This window comes from Apus apus, chromosome 1 (genome assembly GCF_020740795.1).
Source record: "Apus apus isolate bApuApu2 chromosome 1, bApuApu2.pri.cur, whole genome shotgun sequence".
Lineage (NCBI taxonomy): Eukaryota > Metazoa > Chordata > Aves > Apodiformes > Apodidae > Apus > Apus apus.
In genome coordinates, this window is record NC_067282.1 from 964101 (window position 1) to 977494 (window position 13394).

The 13394-nt window shown below is 48.5% G+C and overlaps 1 protein-coding gene across 1 annotated transcript in view; it reads right to left on the reverse strand.

The window, feature by feature from the left end:
* PPME1 (protein phosphatase methylesterase 1) overlaps positions 1-13394 on the reverse strand; it is a 39847-nt gene that overhangs the window by 2259 nt on the left and 24194 nt on the right. The window contains exons 4-13 of the mRNA XM_051608762.1: positions 12913-12970; positions 12156-12207; positions 8763-8917; positions 7809-7899; positions 7013-7078; positions 5718-5850; positions 4884-5013; positions 4163-4207; positions 3464-3528; positions 1341-1408 (exon numbers count right to left, since the gene is read on the reverse strand). Coding sequence (XP_051464722.1) covers positions 1341-1408; positions 3464-3528; positions 4163-4207; positions 4884-5013; positions 5718-5850; positions 7013-7078; positions 7809-7899; positions 8763-8917; positions 12156-12207; positions 12913-12970 — 863 coding nt within the window. The remainder of the gene's footprint in view (positions 1-1340; positions 1409-3463; positions 3529-4162; positions 4208-4883; positions 5014-5717; positions 5851-7012; positions 7079-7808; positions 7900-8762; positions 8918-12155; positions 12208-12912; positions 12971-13394) is intronic.

Here is a 13394-nt window from a genome sequence, read left to right on the forward strand (position 1 = left end):
AATCAACACTGATGCATTCAACAGTAACTTGTAAGCTACCTAAGAGTGAGGAGCACAAAAGCTTAAGATGTTGCTGTTTATGGCCTAAAGGACACGATAAGGCCAGGAGGCCACCTGACCTTCTCCAAAAGCTGCTCCAAAAAAGCTGCTTTTGCTACAACCACAATAGCAGGAGCAACAGGCCAGCACCTCCAAAGACTCACAGAGATGGCACAGGTTGCCAGACACCTGGTGGAGGCTCAACACTCCATGCAATACAGACCTTTGTTCTTCTCCCTCTCTCAGCCTTCACACACACCTAATCTGCATCAATCCACTGGATTTAAAACACACACTCCACAGTCCTAATTTTCTACTGCTTCATCCTCAAAGGCACAGGGGGAAAAATAAAAGAGCTCATCCAGCAATACTTCTTTAGCACTGCCAGTCCTACAGCACCACATTTTGGGGCTTCTACTTTTGTTGAAGACTTCTCAGCTAAAAGCAGGAAGAATTTTCAGGACTGCTTAAGAAACATGTTCATTTTAGGATCACCTTTCAGGTGAAGGGTAAAACAGGTGAGCACCTTCTGTGAGGTTGAAGTGTTGGGTTAGTTTTAGCAGGGAAGCTGTGGCTGCCCCATCCCTGGCAGTGTTGAAGGGCAGGTTGGATGGAGCTTGGAGCAGCCTGGGCTGGAGGGAGGTGTCCCTGCCCAGACAGGGGGTGGAACTAGATGATCTTTCATGTTTCTTCCAACCCAAACCATTCCATGATTCTATGATGATTCTATGAGCTTTCTGGTACTGTGACTGAGACACTGGGAGTTTTTCTCATCAACTTTATGAGTGATAACCTGCTCTCACTGCTGTGTGCCTGGTCACAGGGGCCTGGCTTCTGCAGCCCATTCTGATACGAAAACACAAGAGGTAAGAATGGAAAGAGGAGCACTTAGCTCCACCTGTCCCATCTCACCAGTATTTCTTGGCCAACGAAGCGTGGTGTTTTCAAAACACAGGGCCTTGACTGCTTAGATAAAATGCTATTTAAAATAAACAGCATAAAGCTTTTAATTCTGCCTTCTGGCAGCCTGTAAAGAAAGGAATCAGCTCAGGAGGACTTGCTTTGCTCCTCCCCTCTGAGGAAGGAGGCTTCAAGAACACAAATTAATAGGCGAGAAGTGGAGGGAGAACTTATAAACATGGAATATGTCCCTGGCTGGGATTCAAGGCTGTTTGTTTATATGTGGTTTTGAGCATTATGCTAGAATTCCAACTTCCCACCCCGAAAGCCACCCAGGCAGGCAGGAAAGGGCAGGAGCTCTGCTTGAGGACTGCACAGCTCCAGCACTCACAGAGCCTTACCACTGGAATCCACCGATGGGCTCTGTAAACCTGTGACGGATCAGGAACGTGGCAACAGCTTCAGCAACCTGAGGTGGGGGGAAATTGGTCAGAATTTAAAGAGACATGAAGATAAGAAGAAATCCAGTCATTTTCAAAGCCTGCAGCACTTCCAACAAGTTTGTGTCCTCAGTTCTGGAGCCCCCAATACAAGAAGGACACAGAGCTCTTCAAGTGAGTCAAAAGAACTGTGGCCAGCAGGTCAGGTGAGGTGATTCTCCCCTCTAGTCCACTCTGGTGAGAATCCCCCTGGAGTCCTGTGTCCATTTCTGGAGCCCCAAATGCAAGGACATTGAGCTGTTAAGAGTGAGTCCACAGGAGGCTACAGAGATGATGGGAGGGCTGGAGCAGCTCTGCTCTGGAGACAGGCTGGGAGAGTTGGGGTGTTCAGCCTGGAGAAGAGAAGGCTCCAGGGAGACCTGAGAGCACCTTCCAGGGCCTGAAGGGGCTCCAGGAAAGCTGGGGAGGGGCTTGGGACAAGGGCAGGGAGGGCTGGGAGCAGGGGGAAGGGTTTCCAGCTGGAAGAGGGAGCTGGAGCTGAGATGTGAGGGAGAAATTCTGGGCTGTGAGGGTGGGGAGAGCCTGGCCCAGGTTGCCCAGGGAAGCTGTGGCTGCCCCATCCCTGGCAGTGTTGAAGGGCAGGTTGGATGGGGCTTGGAGCAGCCTGGGCTGCTGGGAGGTGTCCCTGCCCATGCAGGAGTGGGACTGGGTGATCTGGAAGGTCCCTTCCAACCCAAACTAGTCTGTGATTCTGTGATACAATGATATGACCCCGAAACAAGTTTGCTCCTATGAAACTAAGGGCTCTGTAAACAGGCTGATAAATCCAAGAAGGAACCACGTGCTTCCCCCTTTTCTCTGACACTGATCACACAGTCAAGAACTGACAAAACTTTTTCACCACCTCTTGCAGTAATACTACAAACAATCCCTAAGTTTAGCAGGTACAAAAGTCCTGAGGAAATCATGATGAAAGCTATTCCAGTAAAGAACAAATCAAGAGAATAACCTGACAGCAATAATACCACTTACAACTCATACTACAAAGAATTCCAGTGTAAGAACTCAGTGTACTCAGATAAAAATCCCCATTTCAGATGGGTAAAATGAAGCACAAAAAGGCTGAGTCACAGAGTGGTCAGTGCAGAACAAGCTTTAAAAACACATGTGTTTCCAAACCACAGGCTCCACTGGCTGCACAACATTCCTGTTTCTATCTGGACCTGCCTTCAGCAGCACCCAGAAGCAGCTCAGCTCTGACAGGCTGCAAGCTGGTTCAGTGACATTTGGTTTGTATCTGGAAAATGGGACCCACCCAAGTCAGCAAACTCCTAAATAAGCCCAAAAGCTGCAGCTTAGTAAAAGGGAGAGTGGAGAACTTCCTGAGGAAAAGGCGGGAGGATAAACCCACACTCCACATGGTAAGAGTTAATTAAATCACCAGCAGCCTAAGAGTTAAATCTGTAAACTAGCCAGGCCTTGTGTCATCTAACATCCCAGCCCAGGCTTTCCACCTTAAAGAAGGTGATTAAACCCAAGCTGGTTTCATAGAATTATAGAATGGTTTGGGTTGGAAGGGACCTTAAAGATCATCTAGTTCCAACTCCCTGCATGGGCAGGGACACCTCCCAGCAGCCCAGGCTGCTCCCAGCCCCATCCAACCTGCCCTTCAACACTGCCAGGGATGGGGCAGCCACAGCTTCCCTGGGCAACTTGGGCCAGGGTCTCACCACCCTCACAGCCCAGAATTTCTCCCTCACATCTCAGCTCCAGCTCCCCTCTTCCAGTTTTTCACTCATTACCCCTTGTCCTCTCACTCCCTGCCCTTGTCCAAAGGTTGTCCCAGCTTTCCTGGAGCCCTTCCTGGAGCTCTAAGGTCTCCCTGGAGCCTTCTCTTCTCCAGGCTGGACACCCCAACTCTCCCAGCCTGGCTCCAGAGCAGAGCTGCTCCAGCCAGCTAAGATGCCATAACAAAGAACTCCCCTGAGGTATATCCACCTCTGTTCAGTGAGCAACAGACCCCTTCTGTATTTAAGCTTTGAAGACCATGTTTTATCCAGCTTCAACTCTATGGTGGGGCTCACCTTGTCTGGAGCATCTTCATGGACTGCATGGCCACACTGTGGGAGGACCTGCATCTGAAACTTCCCTGTGGAGCAAGAGAGTCATCACTGGAGCTGCTTTTTAAGTGGACTTGATTTCTGTCAGATCTATCTTAACATAATGTTTACCCTGCTGCCCAGTAAAACTTCCCAGTACTGGTTGTTCTGCAAGTCAATGAAGGTAGGATGGGATAAAAACCCAACAAACCACAAACCCAAACCATTAATGCAGATCCTGAATCTTGGAGGTTATGTCTGCCAGAAACCCCAGGAGACCACACAGTTTTGGATGGTCCCAAAGTGTTCTAGCTAGGAAAATCAGGAATGTAATTAGAAAGGTAAAAAAAAGAGATTAGAAAGAAACCCTCACAGACAATGATTCTGATCCAAGAGCTGGATCTGAAGTGTGGCAGCCTCACATGGCTGGAAAAACTGAACATTAAACTGAACAAAAACCATGGCAACAGCCCTTCCCAACTTCTAATTCAGCCCTTCCCAACTTCTCCACCTTTCCTACAGCCACAGACAGCTGAATTCTTCAGGATGGACTCATTCTCTAATGCACATTTGTTTCAATATAGACTGCACCTGGTAAGAGGCCATCCCAGCTCTCTCTCATTTGTGTACCCACAGCAACAAGAGCATTACAGTAAGGATAGAGCAGCAATATTAAATATTTACCTTGCATCTGTCCAATTGTTAGATCCTTATCCAGCCTGTCAACACCTACAATCAAATACACAGATGTATTGGAGAAAAGCTAGAGAGAACTTGACTGTCTAGGCAGGGCTCAACATTTTGAAGGAGACACTTAGCTTGAAAAACTCAGAATGAACATTATCTCTGACACCCACAAGGACCTTTCACTGCTGCTTCCAAGAGATTAAAGTGACAGGAAGGAAACCCAGCCAAAAATGCAAGAACACACCTGCCCTACAACTTCAAAGGGCATTTATTTACCTTGGTTACACACTTCATTTCCCATCAGGGCACAAGAAGGGCCTCTAGCTGGCTCTGGAACTATCTGGCTTTTAGTTGAAGAGTTCAAATCCCACCCATATCTGCAGGAAAATACTGTAGTAGCAGAGGCTGAAGGGCAGCTTGGACCTGTCCCATCTGCTGCTCTTCCACATCACACGAGTCAAACACCCACACAGGATGCCATTGTGTGCTGTTTTGATATTAAGAGACCCTGAATTAATTCCAGATCTGCACAGATCACAGGGGCTGGTTTCTGCTATTTCAAGATCCATACAAAAATCAAGGTGGAAGAGGCAGATCTGCTGGTCTCAGAGGAAAGACATCAGCCAGACACAGGACACACTGACCCTGCTCTCTGACATACAAGTGGGACTGAAACAAACAGCCCCTGAACTGGGAGAGGACTGGGAGAGACACGTACCAGCTAAAAGCAAAAGCTTTGGAGTGGGGCAGCTGAGGAAGAGGTTGGATAAGCCCCTGAACCAGCCATCCCAGTACTTTTCTGTTTTTGCCAGCTCAATTCGCCACGTGTATAAGTGCTCCTTCTTTGTCTGCAGGGAGGAGAGAGAGCTCTTCGTCAGTGATCAGAAAAGCAGCTGAAACACCATCAACTCGAGTGCCACTGGGAAGCACACAGAAAAACATACTGGCTCCCTCTGGTGGTTTACACACTTCCCGGGAATGACTCTCCCTGCTCCTCCATTCCTCTCCAAACCACAGCTGAGGAACAGCAGCAGGGAGCAGGGAAGACCCAAGGAACAACCCCCAGAGGTGAGGATGGCTGCAGCTTTCAGGCCACTTCATTTGCTATTTTTTCACATGGCTCAAGCAGCTCACGAATTGTCTGGGTATCCAGACTTGGCTCTGCCTCTAGTGACACAGAAATACAAGGGGCTCAGCTGGCTACGGTAGTTTTCCTCAAGGGATTTACATTCCTAGGTTGCAATTGCCTGTATGAACTCCTGGATGGCACTGTGCCTTGGGAAGGAACCAAAACACCAGCAAGACTCAGGAAAGAGCATTTCCCACTCAGGGCAGAAGCCCCATTTCAGGCCACCTGCATTAAATCTGGGAGCATCTCAGGGAAGAAAATCAAACACATGCTTTCAGGTAACAGCTCCAAAATAGAATCAGTTACAATATCCATTTTTCAGTCCCTGGAGTTGCTCCCTCTTCTACCAGGATGATTTGGGTAACTACTGGTGGCTGCTCTTGCAAGGGAGCATCAGGGGAAATACAGCAAGAAATTCCTCACCTCTGTGTCATCTTCCTTCTTCCTTTTGTTGACAGAGCCTCCTCCTTCCTCATCCTCTTCCTCCTCCTCCTCTTCTTCAATAATACCCTCCACTATGGCTTTAGGACATTCAGGACTTGCAGCCCCTTCACACCTGAGAAAATAAAACCAGAAACTCATTCCCTGTGAAAACGACCAATGTTTTTTTAACTCAAAATTCAGCAATTTCTCAGATACTGATTGGGAAAAAAAAAAAATCCCCTCAAGTTTGAAAGTAGTTGTGGATGAAGACACAGCCATGAGAAGGCAGGGAACTGAGTGCCTGTTGCAGCACATCTATCCCAGTGCAAATATAAATGCAAACAGCTGCTTAAAGGAGGCAGAAGTGGCCAAACAATCAGCAACAGCTTCTTTTTTTAATGGACTAGGAGGCATTGGCTCTAGGTATGGGAAGGATGAGAGTGGCACAGGGCAGGTCACCCTGACCCCTCAAAGCCACCTCAGGTCAAATGCAACAGATAATTCAACAGTTTCTAAAAGAAAGTGATAGATGCCAGAGCCAGAAGGCCAACCCAATTTAGGGCAAAATTCCTGAAGAGGAATCAGATGAAAACTCATTTCCTGATGTGTGCAGAAACCCAGACAAACATAACTCCTGGCAGATTTTGCCCCAGGGAAATCTTGGCCAGGTTTTCTCTAAGAAATCAGTATTTGCTAGAAGAAATCACAGAATCATAGAATGTTAGAGGTTGGAAGGGACCTCTGAAGATCATCCAGTCCAGACCCCTGCCACAGCAGGAACAAAACCAGGGCAGGTCACTCAGAAAGGCATCCAGACAGATCTGGAAAGTCTCCAGAGGAGACTCCACAACCTCTCTGGGCAGCCTTTCCCAGGGCTCTGTCACCCTCACAGGAAAGAAGTTCTTCCTCATGTTGAGGTGGAACTTCCTGGGCTCCAGTTTGAATCCATTGCCCCTCGTCCTGTCCCAGGGCACAAGTGACAAGAGCTTGTCCTGCCTTCTTGAGGCCCTCATGTATTGATAGACATTCATTAGATCCCCCCTCAGTCTTCTCCCCTCTAGACTGAACAGCCCCAGGTCTCTCAGCCTTTCCTCATCAGGCAGGTGTTCCAGATCCTTCATCATCCTTGTAGCCTCTACTGGACTCTCTCCAGTAGATCCCTGTCCCTCTGGAACTGGGGAGCCCAGAACTGGACAATGTTCACTTCCAAGTGCATTTATGCTCTGTAGTATCAGTATTATAAAATAGACAAGATGATTTTAAGAGCTTTTAAAAGCAAGAAAGAAACCACCTACTGTTTGACTTGACCAACCATGGAAACTCTGGCAGATTCAAGATTTCTTATTTGTCCACTTTTTACACTAGAAAGGAAAAGATTGGAAGGACAGAAGTAGTTACTAAACAGAACCAGTAACTCACATGTCCAGAAAGAGAAGAAACAGCCCTTTTACAGCTCATCATTTCCCCAAACCATTCCCAAACCTCCTGTTCTCCAAAGGCTTTTGGAATGGCCCACACTACGTGCCCATTTGGTTGAGCCTCCCGTTGTCACTGTGACTGTGAATTTAAAAGCCACCTGGGAGAAGCACTGGTGGGGGAAGAGTGAAATAGGGTTATACCCACTGCAGGGAGAGGTCAGAAACTACAAGGGCATTTGGCAGCAGAACTGGGCTTTCTGGAGTCCCATCTCCAAACTTAACTATGAGGCCTCTCCCTTTCAAACTCACTGCCAGAAGTTTAAAGTAATTCTTGTGGAACTGGCAAAAAATCCTGTTTCTTATGCAAAGGATTCACATCTCAAGCTTCTTCTGTAACACTTGGGACACTTACAAGGAACCTGCAGTTCCTACCATGAAGCTTTCCCTTAGTTGAAGCTCTTAGAAGATCCTTCTCCAATGCCCAACCAGCTCTCCCAGGAGATTAATTAGCTTTGTGACCTCTCCCTCCCTGTCAAATCAGCCAAGGAATTGGTAACAAGTTGGGGAAGTGAGTGTGAAAGGAGAAAACAGACCAATTACATCAGCTTCTCCTGCCTTTGGGAGTCAAGCTACAAAGAGAAGTGATTTTGGAGGCTACTTCAGCATTACCTACCTCCACTCAATGGCATTCTCAAGTGACTTGAATGTTTTGGGACGACTCCTTAAGAAGTTCTGCATGCTGTTCAAGGCATCCATGGCTGTACCTAAAAACAAGAGCTGTGACTCTTAAGGCACCTGATTAAATTATTGCCACATCCCTCTACACAGAACTGGCCACCAGGAACACCCTCAGAGAGAGCTGGAGCTCACTGGGGATTTAATGCTCTGAAGGAAAGTACAACTTTGGTGCTCCTAAGCAAACAGTCATAAACATAATCATAGAATCATGGACGTCTTGGGCTGGAAGGGAACTTAAAGATCATCTAGTTCCAAACTCCTTGCATGGGCAGGGACCCATCCAGGGGTAGAGGACCCCATCCAAGGGTACAGGACCCCATCCCAGGATACAGGATCCTGTCCAAGGGTACAGAACCCATCCAGAGTAAAGGACCCCGTCCAAGGGTAAAGGACCCCGTCCAAGGGTACAGAACCTATCCCAGGATATAGGATCCTATCCAAGGGTACAGGACCCATCTGAGGGTACAGGACCTCATCCAAGGGTACAGGACCTCATCCAAGGGTACAGGACCCATCTGAGGGTACAGGACCTCATCCAAGGGTACAGAACCTATCCCAGGATACAGGATTCTATCCAAGGGTACAGGACCCCATCCAAGGGTACAGGACCCATCCCAGGATACAGGATACTATCCAGGGGTACAGGATGACATCCCAGGGTACAGGACCCTATCCAGGGGGTACAGGACCCCATCCAAGTGTACAGGACCCATCTGAGGGTACAGAACCCTATCCAAGGGTACAGAACCCATCCAGGGTACAGAACCCTATCCAAGGGTACAGAACCCATCCAGGGTACAGAACCCCATCCCAGGGTACAGGACTCCATCCAAGGGTATAGTATCCCACCCAGGGGTACAGGACCCCACCCAAAGGTGCCCACACTTACCTTCCACAACATCAATCATGCACAGACCCAGCAAGCTCGGCACCAGGTTGGCGACCGCCGTGTGCACGGCGATGGCCCCTCCCATGCTGTGCCCAATCAGCATGATGGGGGGAGGCAGGTCCCCATACAGAGCTTCCACCACGTTGCCCACATCTCTGCAAAACCAAGGGGAAAAAGCAGGGTTGGGCATCTCTATCTCGATGCATTTCTGAAGCAGATTTGTACAACGGGAGGAGAAAACGCAAATCCAAGCTCCAAATCCTCTCTGTGTCCTCATTTAACCCTCAGGTAATTGAGACCAGTTTGTTCTCTTGTCACTCTTTGATCTACACACCAATTCAGGAAATCACTCAAGCCAAGACTTTCCTGAACAAACACCTCATTTCCCTGACTACTCATGGAAAGCACTTATTTAAAAGAAATCCCTGAAGAGAACCTTGACATTAGCTGGTAGGGATTTTAAATAAAAGGTGAGGTCAAATGGTCTTGAATGGAAGCACAGACAATGAAATTCACCATTCTGAAAGCAGAAAACATTTGCAATTAAAGAGAAACAGTAACTGAGCCCTACAGGCCATGACTGAGCACAGATTCAGCCTCTCTGTGAGCACAGATACTACAAGGCAAGGGACAATTTCCCTGTCCTTTCCACAAGGCACCTGCTTTGTGTGGAGAATGGACTGAGAACAGCCCTGAGGAAAAGGATTTGGGAGTACTGGTTGATGAGAAGCTCAACATGAACCAAAAATGTGTGATGGCAGCATAGAAACCAACTGTGTCCTGGGCTGCAGCATCTGCAGCATGACCGGCAGGTCAAGAGAGGGGATTCTTCCTTTCCACTTCATTCTGGAAAGACCCCCCTGCAGGGCTGGGAACAGCTCTGGGGTCCCCAGCACAGGAAGGACATGGAGCTGTTGGAGAGAGGCCAGAGGAGGCCCCGGAGATGCTGGGAGGGCTGGAGCAGCTCTGCTCTGGAGCCAGGCTGGGAGAGTTGGGGTGTTGAGCCTGGAGAAGAGAAGGCTCCAGGGAGACCTGAGAGCACCTTCCAGTGCCTGAAGGGGCTCCAGGAAAGCTGGGGAGGGGCTTGGGACAAGGGCAGGGAGGGCTGGGAGCAGGGGGAAGGGTTTCCAGCTGGCAGAGGGAGCTGGAGCTGAGATGGGAGGGAGAAATTCTGGGCTGTGAGGGTGGGGAGAGCCTGGCCCAGGTTGCCCAGGGAAGCTGTGGCTGCCCCATCCCTGGCAGTGTTGAAGGGCAGGTTGGATGGGGCTTGGAGCAGCCTGGGCTGCTGGGAGGTGTCCCTGCCCATGGCAGGAGTGGGACTAGATGATCTCTAAGGTCCCTTCCAACCCAAACCAGTCCATGATTCTATGATCCCACCCTTGCCAACCCCTCTCCTGGCCTCTGCTGCCCATGCAGGAGGGTTGGAACTGGATGATCCTGAAGGTCCCTCCAACCCAAACCAGTCTGGGATTCCACGATTAAACCAAAGCCATCACTGCAGTGTGTGAAAACCAGCTGGTGAGACTCACAAAAACCAAAACAGCATCAGAGCTCCTGACTGAAACCTGGAGTGCCCTTCAGTAGATGATGACACCCAAATTGGCTTTCCTGACTAAAACCATTCAGAGGAACCACAGACCTGAGCTGCATCACCACTAGAAAATAGAAAGGAAGTCAAAAGCCATGAAGTTTGACCAGCTTGTTTTGTCTGGCAGAGAAAATTGCTTGAGGATTTGATTAAAAACCACAACCACCAGCTCTAATTTAAGGCTCCCATTTAAAGGCTGTTCAAGAATAACTTTCAACCTCACTTCTAAGAGGAGAGAAAGGTTTAAAAAACAAGAGGAAACTTGTTTTCCCCCCACAGTCGTGCTGCTCCAGATGGAAAAAATCCTAATCATTTCATACAGCATCTCCTCAGGAGAGCAACACATCAGGATCTGACAAGCCAGGAGCAGCAGCAACAGGGCAGACAATGGAAGTCAGAACACATTTCACACATGGCCTCCCCACAACAAGCCAAGTGGATTTGCTCATACGAAGGTTACAAAATCCTTCATGATTTAATTGTAGTCATAGCAAAGAGTCTCTTTGTGTTAAACGTGGACACAACATAATGTGCTCAGCTGTGGGTATTTGCTTTGCTTACAGCCTTGTCAAGGGGGGGGATTTGCATCCCCAAACAGGCTGTGGTAGCTTGAAAAAAGCAACTCCCTGCACGCCTGAAAGGCTCAGGCTGTGACCCACACGTTGGGGAAGCTGCCAGTCCAAGGCAGACGTGCTCTGAACACTCATGGATGGGCCCAGGAAGAACCAAACTGGTGATTTCAAGCTAAAATAGCCCAGTTGGTTGTTTCTGAGGAAAGCATTTCCCTTCTGGTAGGAAATCTCTGAAAAGTGATCCATCGTGTTGCAGGTTTCAAGTGTCAGAGAGTGGTGGGGGTTGGAAGGGACCTCTGGAGACCATCCAGTCCAACCCCTGCCAGAGCAGGATCCCCTAGAGCAGATCCCACAGGAACACATCCAGGTGGGGCTGGGATGTCCCCAGGGATGGAGACTCCACAGCCTCCCTGGGCAGCCTGTCCCAGGGCTCTGTCACCCTCACAGACAAGAAGGATTTTCTCACATTCAGGTCAAACCTCCTGTGCTCCAGTTTGTGCCCATGGCCCCTTGTCCTGTCCCTGGGCACCCCTGAGCAGAGTCTGGCCCCCCCCTCCTGACACCCCCTGGAGATATTTACAAGCCCTGATCAGATCCCCCCTCAGCCTCCTTTTCTCCAGCTGAGCAGCCCCAGCTCTGCCAGCCTTTCCTCACAGCCAGATGCTCCAGTCCCTTGAGCATCTCAGTGCCCTGTGCTGGGCTCTTACTTTTACTTTCTGATCCTTCATGAACTGGAGAGCCCAGAACTGGACCCAGTTCTCCAGACATGGCCTCACTAGGCCAGAGGGGGAGGAAATCTCCCTCGACCTGCTGCCCACACTCTTCTTGATGCCCTCAGGAGGCCATTGGCCTTCTGAGGGCATCAAGGGCACATTGGTGGCTCATGGTCAGCCTGGTGTCCACCAGGACCTCAAGGTCCTTTCCCCCAGAGCTGCTCTCACAGCAATGATGAAGCCACTGATCTTTAAAATGAGTTTAAAAACTGAGGGCACCTAGAGAATTACTCCAGTTTGGAATCTGACTCAAGCTGGAAGGGGTAAGATTTCAAATATTTCAAATAAATTTCCAATTGTCCCAAAATGGAAGTAAAAGAAGGGACAATGACCAGAATCATGTGAAATGAAACTATCTTCCAAATCCCTTGAATGAAGATTCTGTGGCCTCATTCAAGAAAAGAAAGAAAATAAAGGTTTTTGAAAAGTGAAACACTGAAGAGAACGTAAACTTCCTTACTTTGACATAGTCTCTGCAGACAGATCTTCTGGGTTCCTAACTTTTGTTTCTCCTGAAACAACAAAAAAGTTAAGTTTACACAAGTAGAAAACCTTCAGACCCTTCAGAACCTGGAGCAACAACTGTACAAAATTTTTGGACACAGTTATTAAGAGCGAGTCTAGAGCAGTTAACATGAATAATTAAGAAACCCAGAATTAATAGTAACAGTTGGTCCTTTCTGCCCGTATATCTTCTGGATAGGAAAACACTCCCCCTGACTCTTTTTTATTGGCAATGTGTCTTAAAACTAAAGAACAGACCTTCTTATTGGCCCTCTCCCTGGCAGTGTTGAAGGGCAGGTTGGATGGGGCTTGAAGCAGCCTGGGCTGGTGGGAGGTGTCCCTGCCCATGCAGGGGGGTTGGAACTATAAGGTCCCTTCCAACCCAAACCACTCTGGGATTATTTCTAATGGTAAAGGCCACCTCTAGGTTATGAAAATAGGAAGGAGGGGGTTGGTGGCAGTTCGTAGGGAGGAACAAGTTCAGCACCACCTCACCCAAAGGCACAGGGAGTCTCAGCTTCAGGCACGTGAGGACAGGGGGTCAGGGAGCTCCAGAAGCCACTTTTCCATCCCTGCTTTTTGAATAAAAATCAGGATGCCTTAGGGATGTCTGCTTAGACACCTTCAGAAGGATTCATTGCATCTTCTTTGATGTGCAGCCAGGAGAGTGTGCAACATACTTAGGTGATTTGAAAATGATTTCCTTTACTTACCATGGCCTCGGAGATCTAAAGCCACAATCCTGCACTGGATCCTGTTGATGATTGCAGACTGCAAGAAGGGACAAAGTCAATATGATCTGCAAAGTACCACAACCCATCTACAAAAGAATTAGCAGCACCAAGCACTCCCTGGAACAACAGCAAAGGCTCAGATGGTGGCACAAAAATCCTCCAGTGTCAACAAAGTGGCTGGAAGTGGATTCCATGAGGTGCCAAAGAAAGCAAGCAAGAATATTCCATATAAACTCCAATTAACCAAAGCTCCATCCTTTCTACCATTGTTCACACTGTCTCCAAGGACATAAAACATTATTTGTTTTCTCTAGGATAACGAACTCAAGCTTTGAAGAACCTCTGGAAATGGAAATGCAGCAGTGGGATGACAGGCACTGGAGTGATGTCCCTTCCCCAAGCCCTCCAGGATACAGAATTAGTCTTTGCTATGACATGAAGATGAAGCAACTGCTCTGCAG